This window comes from Scyliorhinus canicula, chromosome 5, assembly GCF_902713615.1.
Source record: "Scyliorhinus canicula chromosome 5, sScyCan1.1, whole genome shotgun sequence".
In the NCBI taxonomy this organism is placed as follows: domain Eukaryota; kingdom Metazoa; phylum Chordata; class Chondrichthyes; order Carcharhiniformes; family Scyliorhinidae; genus Scyliorhinus; species Scyliorhinus canicula.
This window is the reverse complement of record NC_052150.1, coordinates 63,214,839-63,227,112: the sequence shown is the minus strand read 5'-3', so window position 1 is coordinate 63,227,112 and position 12,274 is coordinate 63,214,839. Positions and strand designations below refer to the sequence as shown.

Sequence of the window (12,274 nt, the reverse complement as noted above, 5' to 3'; positions counted from 1 at the left end):
TCCCGCGCCACGTGAATGTCTAGGTACCTGAAGTTTCCACCTACTAATCGAAACGGCAGCTCCCCCAATCGCCTCTCCTATCCCTTTGCTTGGACCGCAAACATCCCCCTTTTCCCCATATTTAGCTTATACCCCGAAAACTGTCCCCGGACCAGCCCCAGCACCTTCCAGCCCCTTGAGGCTCTCAGAGCAATTGCCAATGGCTCTATAGCTAGTGCGAACAACAGTGGGGAGAGGGGGCATCCCTGTCTCGTCCCCCAGTGCTGTCTAAAGTAGTCAGATGTTGTCCTATTCGTCTGTGGTTGTTGGTTGGAGAAGTAGGCTGCAAGGGTTGGGCACACTGGATATGTGGAGCTTGTTCAAGGAACAGCTATTGCATGTTCTTGATAAGTACGTACCAGTCAGGCAGGGAGGAAGGGGTCGAGCGAGGGAACCGTGGTTTACCAAAGAAGTGGAATCTCTTGTTAAGAGGAAGAAGGAGGCCTATGTGAAGATGAGGCGTGAAGTTTCAGTTGGGGCGCTTGATATTTACAAGGAAGCGAGGAAGGATCTAAAGAGAGAGCTGAGACGAGCAAGGAGGGGACATGAGAAGTCTTTGGCAGGTAGGATCAAGGAAAACCCAAAAGCTTTCTATAGGTATGTCAGGAATAAAAGAATGACTAGGGTAAGAGTAGGGCCAGTCAAGGACAGTGGTGGGAAGTTGTGTGTGGAGGCTGAGGAGATAAGCGAGATACTAAATGAATACTTTTCGTCAGTATTCACTCAAGAAAAAGATAATATTGTGGAGGAGAATGCTGAGACCCAGGCTATTAGAATAGATGGCATTGAAGTGCGTAGGGAAGAAGTGTTGGCAATTCTGGACAAGGTGAAAATAGATAAGTCCCCGGGGCCGGATGGGATTTATCCTAGGATTCTCTGGGAAGCCAGGGAAGAGATTGCTGAGCCTTTGGCTTTGATTTTTAGGTCATCATTGGCTACAGGAATAGTGCCAGAGGACTGGAGGATAGCAAATGTGGTCCCTTTGTTCAAGAAGGGGAGTAGAGATAACCCCGGTAACTATAGGCCGGTGAGCCTAACGTCTGTGGTGGGTAAAGTCTTGGAGAGGATTATAAAAGATACGATTTATAATCATCTAGATAGGAATAATATGATTAGGGACAGTCAGCATGGTTTTGTGAAGGGTAGGTCATGCCTCACAAACCTTATCGAGTTCTTTGAGAAGGTGACTGAACAGGTAGACGAGGGTAGAGCAGTTGATGTGGTGTATATGGATTTCAGTAAAGCGTTTGATAAGGTTCCCCACGGTCGTCTATTGCAGAAAATACGGAGGCTGGGGATTGAGGGTGATTTAGAGATGTGGATCAGAAATTGGCTAGTTGAAAGAAGACAGAGAGTGGTAGTTGATGGGAAATGTTCAGAATGGAGTTCAGTTACGAGTGGCGTACCACAAGGATCTGTTCTGGGGCCGTTGCTGTTTGTCATTTTTATAAATGACCTAGAGGAGGGCGCAGAAGGATGGGTGAGTAAATTTGCAGACGACACTAAAGTCGGTGGAGTTGTAGACAGTGCGGAAGGATGTTGCAGGTTACAGAGGGACATAGATAAGCTGCAGAGCTGGGCTGAGAGGTGGCAAATGGAGTTTAATGTGGAGAAGTGTGAGGTGATTCACTTTGGAAAGAATAACAGAAATGCGGAATATTTGGCTAATGGTAAAATTCTTGGTAGTGTGGATGAGCAGAGGGATCTCGGTGTCCATGTACATAGATCCCTGAAAGTTGCCACCCAGGTTGATAGGGTTGTGAAGAAGGCCTATGGTGTGTTGGCCTTTATTGGTAGAGGGATTGAGTTCCGGAGCCATGAGGTCATGTTGCAGTTGTACAAAACTCTAGTACGGCCGCATTTGGAGTATTGCGTACAGTTCTGGTCGCCTCATTATAGGAAGGACGTGGAAGCTTTGGAACGGGTGCAGAGGAGATTTACCAGGATGTTGCCTGGTATGGAGGGAAAATCTTATGAGGAAAGGCTGATGGACTTGAGGTTGTTTTCGTTAGAGAGAAGAAGGTTAAGAGGTGACTTAATAGAGGCATACAAAATGATCAGAGGGTTAGATAGGGTGGACAGCGAGAGCCTTCTCCCGCGGATGGAGGTGGCTAGCACGAGGGGACATAGCCTTAAATTGAGGGGTAATAGATATAGGACAGAGGTCAGAGGTGGGTTTTTTACGCAAAGAGTGGTGAGGCCGTGGAATGCCCTACCTGCAACAGTAGTGAACATGCCAACATTGAGGGCATTTAAAAATTTATTGGATAAGCATATGGATGATAAGGGCATAGTGTAGGTTAGATGGCCTTTAGATTTTTTCCATGTCGGTGCAACATCGAGGGCCGAAGGGCCTGTACTGCGCTGTATCGTTCTATGTTCTATGTTCTATGTACGCTTGCCACAGGAGCCTGAAACAGCAACCTGACTCAGTCAATAAAGCCCCGACCAAATCCGAACCGCCCCAATATCTCCCACAGATAATCCCATTCTACCCGATCAAAAGCCTTTTCTGCGTGCATTGCGATCACTACCTCCACCTCCCTACCTTCCGGGGGTATCATGATCACATTTAACAACGTTCTTACATTGGCCACCAACCGCCTACTTTTAACAAACCCCGTCTGGTCCTCCCCAATAACGTCTGGAACACAATCCTCAATCCTGGAGGACAAAATTTTGGCCAGCAATTTTGCATCCACATTCAACAGGGATATCGGCCTGTAGGACCCACACAGCTCCGGGTTCTTGTCCCGCTTCAGAATCAGCGAAATCGTGGCCTGTGACATCATCGGGGCAGCACCCCTCTTTCCCTTGCCTCATTGAACATCCTCATGAACCCCGGCCCCAATATCCCACAGAAAATTTTATAAAACTCCACCGGCTCCGGGGCTTTACCCGACTGCATGGCCTTCAGACCCTCCCCTTTCTCTTCCAACCCGATCGGGGCCCCCAGCCCCTCGACCAGCTCCCCATCCATAGCCCCTCCAAGAAATGCCTCATCCCTTCCGGCCCTGTAGGGGATTCCGACCTGTACAGCCTACTGTAGAAATCTCTAAACGCCTTATTCACCCCTGCTGAATCTCCAATCAGGTTCCCATCTCCGTCATTTACTTTCCCTATCTCCCTGGCTGCCTCCCTCTTTCTAAGCTGCTGTGCAAGCATTCTGCTTGCCTTCTCTTCATGATTATAGATCCCCCCACCCTCGCCTTTCTCAGCTGCTCCACCGCCCTCCCTGTGGTTAACAAGCCGAACTCCGCCTGTAGCCTTCGCCGTTCCCTTAAAAGCCCTGCCTCCTATCGATCTGTAGTATCTCCTTTACAGTTGGTCCATTTCAGCTAGCTTGGTGGCCCCCATCCCTGGCGCCGGATAGTCTCCCATCTATTGTTCCCCCCCCCCGCTCATACAAACATACTCCAACATCGAACAATCCCCACACCTCCGTCCCCCCAACAGTGCAAATGAAAACCTTAACTCAATCAGCTCTACCATTGGCCCCAAATCAATGCAAAAGACATTACAACAGCTTCCCCAAAACAAAAAACGAGAAACTTTTTTTAAGAAAAGAACAAAACAAAAGCAAGAACATTGCAGCAAAGTTCAAAAGTTCTCAGTCCACCACCAGTCCTTTCCTTTTTGCGAAGTCCAACGCGTCCTCCGGCAACTCGAAATAAAAGTGCTGTTCCTCGTGCGTGACCCAGAGACCGGCCGGATACAACAGTCCGAACTTCAACTTTTTCTTAAAAATGATCGACCTAATCTGGTTGAAGCCTGCTTTTCTCCTGGCCACCTCCACACTCAGGTCTTGGTAAACCCGCAGGATACTGTTGTCCCACTTACAGCTCCATGTCTGCTTGGCCCACTGTAGAATGCGCACCTTATCCAAGTACCTGTGGAATCTCATCATCATTGCCCTTGGGGGGGTCTCCCATTCGCAACTTCCTCGCGAATGCTCTGTGAGCCCTGTCCTCCACCAAGGGCCGGGAGAATGCCCCATTCCCCAGCAGCTTCTCAAACATGTCTGCGATGTATGCCCCAGTGTCCGCTCCATCGGACGCCCCCCCCCCCCCCCCCCCCCCCCCCCCCCGCCCCAGGAGCCCAATGATTCTCAAGTTCTGCTGGTGGGACCTATTCTCTGGGTCCTCCACCTTCTCCAGGCGCTTCTTCTGCTGGTCTTTCACCTCTAACTCCACCACAGTTTGATGTTCCTCCTGCTCAGCCAGAGCCTTCTCTACATTCTGGATTGCCCGATCTTGGGCATCCAATCTAAGCTCCAGCTGCTCATTTGACTCTTTTATTGGGCCCAAGCAGTCCCATTTCTGCTTAGCAAAGCCTTCCTGTATAACTTGCATCAGCTGCTCCGTTGACCGCTGGGTCGACAAACCAGAGGCCCGGTCCTCTGCCATGCTGTCTCCTGCTGCAGCTTCAGCCCAAGCCTTCTCTGTCTTTCTGTTTCTGCCTTTACGAGCACTTCTCGTCCTCCGATCCATGCACCGATGTGGGAATTCAGTACACAATTGCCTCTGTCATCAGTTTTACAATTCAAAATCGGGGGAAAAGGTCCAAAAGTCCGACCAGAGCGGGAGTCACCAAATGTGCGACTTACTCCTTCATAGCCGCCACCGGAAGCAAAATTTATTTTTTAAACCTTCAGCATAAATGGCAGTGCTTTGCCCGATGTGTGTGTGCGTATGTGAGTCCAGTCCTGAGAATCCTCCATTGCTGTCTTCAATGTTCAGTTGACAAAATATTTTTTTAAGCAGTTTTTCCTGCCTCAATCCCCACTGCCAGTTTTCTCTTCTGTCATGTATTCTTTGTTGCCACAAAGAGAAAAGGTATAGAGGTCCCCACGTTCTGGATTATTGTAAATCATGATGAGAGATTTAAGAGGTGTTGCTCATACAATCAAAGATGGTGAACTGCTCAAAGCCCTCAAACCGCTCTGCTGATGTCACCACATATCATGCGATGCATGACCAGCAGGAATGTATTCCTTGATACATAACACTTACTCTCTGAGATAAACTGGGCATTTTTCATTCCCCATGGCAATGCCTTAATCAATCAGATTTGACTTGGCTGTCTGAGTTTAAACAAAAAGCTTGGAAGTTAACTGTTCCCTGGTGTATTCGCCATGACAACAGCTCTACCAATCAGAGTCCACATGCTAACTAATCAGCACCTTCTTCTCAGGTAGTGCAGTGGTTCAAGAAGGCAGCTCATCACCACCTTCTCAAGCACAAGTAGGGATGGGCATTCAATGATAGCCTCGCCATTGATACCCAAATCCTAAAAATGAATTTTAAAAGTATAAATTGTTGTTCCCTTTGAGATTTGGTATTCTTGCGATTCTGTCCTGATGAATGCAAGAAGAAAAGCTTTGACAGCTTGTTTCTTTTCTCAGCAATATTAGTTTCCTTGGAATGCTGGAATGCAGAATTTTTCCTCTGCTCAAAATACTGATCCAAAATAATTATTCAGCGTATTGACCATTTCCTTATTTTCACTCACAATATCACAATCATTTGTTTCCAATCTTTCCAACATTGCCCCTGGCCACCCTTGTCTGGAACAATTGTGAAAATGTTTTGTGTGGATTTATATCTCTTCAATTTTTTTTTAAATTCACCCTTTTTGTAATTTATTCTACCGTTTTGCCATCTTTTTCTGTCTTTGTATCTCTCCTATTTGCCAGGTTTGTGCTATTTTGTTCTATATTTATTTCAATAAACTTCCTTTGATCTATTTTTTTCTCTTTCAACCCTCCAAAATCTCTCTGTTCCTGTGAACACCTTTCTCTGAATTTCTTGTGCCATATCTTTCCATAAGTTTCTACTCTTTTAATAAGAAAATCCTATTTTTATTACAAACAAAATTAAGATTTGGGTATATTGGATATATTGTTTATGATTGAAATGCTTCTTTAATATCCACATGAAGCATCCTCATGCATTTTGTCTAACCACCATGTCCATTATTTATTCAAAGAATCCTATATGGCTCATCAACCAAGATCTGCCCTTGGTAGTCTGTGCTGCTTGTTTTTTGATAACTCTTGTTCTCCAACTGCTTAGCCATTTTCCCCTCATACTATAGGGTTGAATAGCATGAAGGGTTCTTATGACTAGCCATTTTAATTTTGGAAGAAATCCTGGATAGATGTATTAAATGGCGTTTCTCAATTCCACTGAAGTTACTGCAAGCAGTTGAAGGAAGCCTGAATAGGTTCCTGGCATAGTGATAAACCAGGGACTGACGTAGGATTAAATGATGTACAATATACTGACTTAGTCTTATTTTCTTTCACAAAGTGCGAAATCACATTTGACATCTTTCAATAGCCCAGCAAAATTTTTGTTTCCACAATATTCTGCAAGAGCGTAATTAGAACTTGTGATATTTCATCTTTAGCTTCCCTCAGGATTCTTGAATTGAAATCAGAAAGTCTCGGTGATATGCCTCTCTCAAGTTTGCGTTGTTTCTTTAGTCACATTTCTCTTTTAATGGTGTTTGGTATTTACAGTTAGGAAGTCACGCCACATCCAACTCTGACTGGTGCCATTTTGAAAAGATCTTACCATCAGCACTTGCCTGCTTGAGGTAGTGGATCTCTTTTAGTGAGAAAAATCACACTTAGGTTGGAACATGTGCCATACAATTAGACGGTTGATGGACCTGAAGAGAAATTGCGAAGGCAAGCTTGGAATTATTTTTGTGGACCATGGAGGAGCAGGAAATGTTCCCCATGATCCACAAGAATAATCTGGGCTGCTGGCACCCAAGGACATTCCCACTCTGCAATCTTAAATTGCCTCCACCATAGTTACTTGCCTGCTGGCTGTTGCAGCCTACAAGTAGTAAGCCTTAATCAAGTGACCTTCACCAGGGAAACTCTTTCAAAATGGGACCAGCCACATTGTCCAGGTCAGTAAGGTTACCAACACCCCCTTTTGAGATTGTTACTACCCTGATAATGCTGGGAGAATCAAATGGGCATGGGCTCTTGATGTCAGATGGACAAGACGATCGTTCAAGCCATTGACCAAATAGTTTAGAAAGAAGATTCGTTGGGCAAGGCTTTCAATGCGGGATTGGGAATCCGACACACAGATGAATTCTGTGTCCAACCCTGTGCCCGCACTGCATCAATATCAGAACATGAGTTTTAGTTTTAAATGGTGTAAATGGCCAGGAGGAGAGCTCAGCGCTCAATTAGAGGCACCAAGCTCCTTCAGGAGGCGGGAGCTGCCTGCTTGGTACCAGCGGCCATGTTGGAGGCTGTCTCTGCTTTATTGATGTGATCAGGCCGCTCCTCAGAAGTGGAAGGAAGGGAACAGTCGCCTTCCACAACAATGTAGGACCAGTGCTTGTGCCTGCACTGGTTGGCCCCACAGGTTTGTTTAACGACCAATGTAAATGAAATTATTTGAAACCCGCAATGAACCCACTGACATGCACAGAACTAGGCTGGAACACATGAAAAACTGTTTTGCATATCAACTCCTCAGCAAGCTTCCTAAGGAGCTTAAGGGGCTATTAATTGGTGTCAGCTGCATTGCCTACTCATTCCTTCCTGCTGTCGCTTTGAAATTTGAAACTGTCCTGGAGGTGTTGTGATCCTGAGCAAACTATTTCCGAAGTTCACCCATAACACTTCCTGCTGTCTGGGTAATTTATATGCAAAGCGGTAAATTTTTGTTTACTTTATGAAAAGAATTATAGAGAAGGAAAATAATACTGGTCAACCTATTATTTCCAATAACCAGTGTCAGTTGTCAAGCCAAGGAGACATTTCACAGGTACCGTTCTCTAAAATATAATTTAAAAATTATGTTTCCTTTGATTACTTTATTTACTCGGCGAAGTTGCAAAGGAAATAGAGCCTGACTCTTCAACAGCCCCTGTTGAAATATACTAACTTTGTATTTTAAATGTCAATAGCTGATCAATATTGAATAAATCAATTCATTTTTTGGCAAGGTTTGTCTGGAAATGTATTGACTGCCTGCATGCAGTATTTTACTCTGTAGTAGTGTTGACACTAATATGTTGAACTTTCCAAGCAAACACATAAAAAAGATACCAATTTATGCACCCATTCCCCAATTGCCAATAACTAAACATGGAGTGCTAACCTACAAAACAGATTGTACAGATGCACACTACAACAATTTACAAAATTGCCCTTATTTTAATATTGTCTTTGATCTCTGTGTTGAATAGGTTCCCGCAATTATCTCTAATAACAGCTCTTTTTCTCTCCTTTGTGCATTTGTTTTGTTCTTAGGTTTGGATAGATGCGGCTACACAGATCTGTTTCTCGCTTGGAGTGGGTTTTGGTGTATTAATAGCATTTGCAAGCTACAACAAATTTAATAACAATTGTTACAGGTGGGCTATGATGCTAGCTTTGCTTTCTTTGTGTGATGCTTCTAATACCTTTGGGAATACAAAATTCAAGAAGTTGCCTATGGATTGACTGGCTATTAGTTAAAGCCATCTGGATCACTCTCATCTTGTTATCTTGTTAAGAGCCAAAACTGAATCGTCCCCTGCTAATCTGGGTGCTCTTTGTGACTTGTAAAACGAGTCCCACGTGACTAATTTAACTCCCACAGACTTTGCAAGAGCCTCCTGTCTGAGAGGAGAATATTTATTTGGTTACTTTTGCACAGTTAGGGAACTGAACCCTGCTCTAGATCAGGAAATGATAGCAATCTCTGTGTTTCAGGCCCAACTACTTAATGACTCATCATATTCCTTGTTGCGAAGTTTTGCTAAAACCATTTGGAAATGCCTGTAATGCCATTTGAGAAACAATATGTGGTGAATGTATTACTGCTACCATTCACCGTTGTATTACATTATATTACATTGTACTATGTTGATGGCCTTGCGGGCTCCGCCTATGGCCCACCATTGTACATAGATAGAACAGTACAGCACAGAACAGGCCCTTCGGCCCTCGATGTTGTGCCGAGCAATGATCACCCTACTCAAACCCACGTATCCACCCTATACCCGTAACCCAACAACCCCCCCCCCTCTAACCTTACTTTTTAGGACACTACGGGCAATTTAGCATGGCCAATCCACCTAACCCGCACATCTTTGGACTGTGGGAGGAAACCGGAGCACCCGGATGAAACCCACGCACACATGGGGAGGACGTGCAGACTCCGCACAGACAGTGACCCAGCCGGGAACCGAACCTGAGACCCTGGAGCTGTGAAGCATTTATGCTAACCACCATGCTACCGTGCTGCCCATTGTATTACATTACATTACATTGTATTATGCTGGTGCCCTTGCGGGCTCCGCCTATGGCTCCGTCCCCTCGGGAGAGGTATATAGATCGGCAGCCTGTAGGCAGCACTCAGTAGAAAGCAGTCGCAGGCAGGCACAGATCTAGCTGATTAAAACGACTGTTCACTTCAACTCTCCGTCTCGTGTGAATTGATGGTCGCATCACAATACATTCTGTTTCATAACTGTTAAATTACATTTAGCATATATTCAAGGTATTGGTTCATATGACAGAACTTGTAATAATATATTATTTTAATAGTGAATTACAAGAATAGTTCGCTATCTTAAAGAAATTACATTTATATTTTGAATGTACTATATATTACTCTGTCATTCTATGTTTTATGGATAGGGTGCTTTATGGAAGTAAATTATTTTGGCATGTTCATTTACCTTAGATAACAAATCGTTCATTGAATATTTTTCCTCGCTGGGTTAACTCAAAATTCACTTAAATTTTCCCTTCAACAATCTAATAGGGTCAACTTTCAAAGTCATGTCTTCTGATGGATTGAAGTTGATGTTTAGATAGGTTTTCAACAAAGCAAAGACAGATTTGGAATAAATTTGGGTCATAGATCAAAAATAGGAGGAATCAAAAAGCAGTTAACTTTTTTTCAGATAAAAACAAAGGAGTAGAACTTCAACAGTGTACTCCTGACCTTTCCCCAACCATCCAAAATGTAACTTTCATAGACGATCACTGGAAACCATTCCCGAAAGGTACATGCAGACGTTTCCCCAGATTTTCTACCAAACTCGCATTAAAATCAGGGAAATCTGCATAGAAATTTTTGATCAAAGTGGATAAGAAATAATATAACATCAAAGTTAAAATGGAAAACACAGAAGAAAAATATGGCCGGAAAAGAGAAGACAAATGGTTTTATCACTTAAAACTTTGGCAAGTGGATCTTCCTACATTAATCAAGTCAGAGATGCATTTCTTTATTCTGTGCTTATTTTACTTTCACTATTCTTTCCATTTGGATGTAATTTAACAGCCTCGTCGCACCCGACGATGTCGGGTCGAGCTGTTGAATCTCGCAAGAGGCTCTTGTGAGATTCGCGACGCTCAAAAAGTCTCACCAGATTTAGTGGAATCCCACGAAAAATTCCGTGGAAATTTGAGTAGTCTGCACTCATTGTAGTATCTGTATCATCTTGTTGTATTCATGCTGTGCGGCTCCAGTTCATGTCCTTTGAGACAGTCAATCCTCTATGTGCATTGATGAAAGCACAAATGCAGATCTTCGTTCACCAGTCAGTTCAGTTAATCTCCAGGAAAAATTACTCTGTCCCAGATTTCACTGAGAAACAGTAAACCGCAGATGTTGGAAACCTGATTTGAAAACAAAAAATGCCAGAAATACTCAGTAGGTCTGGCAGCATCTGTAGAAACAGAATTAACATTTCTGGTTTTGAGTAAGGGATGGATGGGAAGAGAGATTGAATGACGAAGAGTTAGTCTTCCAGGACGACAGGCAATGGTGACGGGTGCAAGTAAAATAGACAAGTGGTGTGCCCGGAGCCTACTGTCTGTAAGAGAAAAACCACAGCAGGTAAAGTAGGAAACAGAATTGTTGTCGTGGGGGACATGAGGGAGGTGAACGTTGTGGTGGGTTGAGGCTGGGGGCAGGGGCCAGGGATTATTGTCTGAAATTGTTAAACTTAATGCTGTGTTTGGAAGCACTTGGAACATCGCGTGTATTTGTAGGAGCTGTATTAATCAGGAATGCTTAGTCCATCTCTCACTTTGTGGAGTGGTTGTGAAATTAGTGATCGGACTTTGCCTATGTCTACAGGAATGGGATTCAAATTGCTTATTACCTTTCCAGCCTTTGGAGTAAGCCAAGTGTCTTTTATCCAGACTGCCATGTTCCACTCAGATACTCACTTCACATGCATTATGAATTTTTAAACATATCATGATCGCGGAACTTCGCACCACTAGGATATAATCTGTGTCACACACCTCACATCCCTCCCAGGATTTACACTGAATTTGACTCACCTTTTTCTTCTTAGGGATGCTATCGTTACAAGTTCTGTCAACTCCGTCACAAGCTTCTTCTCTGGCTTTGTTGTCTTCTCTTTTTTGGGCTACATTTCAAAGCGGCATGGAGTGGCTCTGGAGGATGTGGCCACTGGAGGTGAGGTCAAAGGGCTGATTTGGCCCACTTTATACTTTAATTTATCATAATGTATGCCGAATAGCTGTAGGCAAAAAATGCATGGGTCAGTACAGAATAGTGTCACCATTTTCTTTGCAGATGAATCATCCCATAAGGCTAATCTGTAAAAAGAAAATCTCCCCATGAAATGACTGAGAATTAGGTCATAATTTAAGGTGATTCCGTCATATATTATCAGATTCACTAATGTTTGTTTTAAGGAACTCTAATCCAAAAAGAACTGGAATAATTACACACCAGTTTCTCATTTGCTAAATTACTTGTACATTAAGTTAATACATTTGGATTGGGGGTCGGTTAGCTCAGTTGGTTGGATGGCTAATTTGTGATGTGGAGTGAGGCTAACAGTATGAGTTTGATTCCCTTACAGCCTGAGGTCATCTCTCAAGGCCCAGCTTCTCAACCTTACCCCTTGCCTGAGATGAGGTGACCCTCAGGTCAGATCACCACCAGTCAGCTCTTTCTCAAAAGGGGGAGCAGCCTGTGGTCTTCTGGGACTACGGTGACTTTCATTTCACACTTGGATTCCTTTTTTTTTTACAATTTGCTCTCATGACACTGCTGACACTCGGCCATGGCAGCATTAATAATGGACTAACCATCATGTGTGAGTCCACTCTTCCACTCTGCTGGGTAAAACTGAACAATAGGTCCTGCAGAGCACACCAATGTTAAATGGTTATTGGCTCGTTTGATCAGTCACGATTGAATTTATTTCTCTCCACCAGATT

General features: G+C 43.9%; 1 protein-coding gene across 2 annotated transcripts in view; it reads left to right on the top strand.

Moving 5' to 3' along the window:
- The window catches only part of slc6a3 (solute carrier family 6 member 3), a 104,410-nt gene that overhangs the window by 49,669 nt on the left and 42,467 nt on the right, over window positions 1–12,274 (top strand). For both annotated transcript variants that reach the window (XM_038797176.1, XM_038797175.1), the window contains 2 exons: window positions 8,327–8,430; window positions 11,377–11,501. In XM_038797176.1, the coding sequence (XP_038653104.1) occupies window positions 8,327–8,430; window positions 11,377–11,501 (229 nt within the window). The remainder of the gene's footprint in view (window positions 1–8,326; window positions 8,431–11,376; window positions 11,502–12,274) is intronic.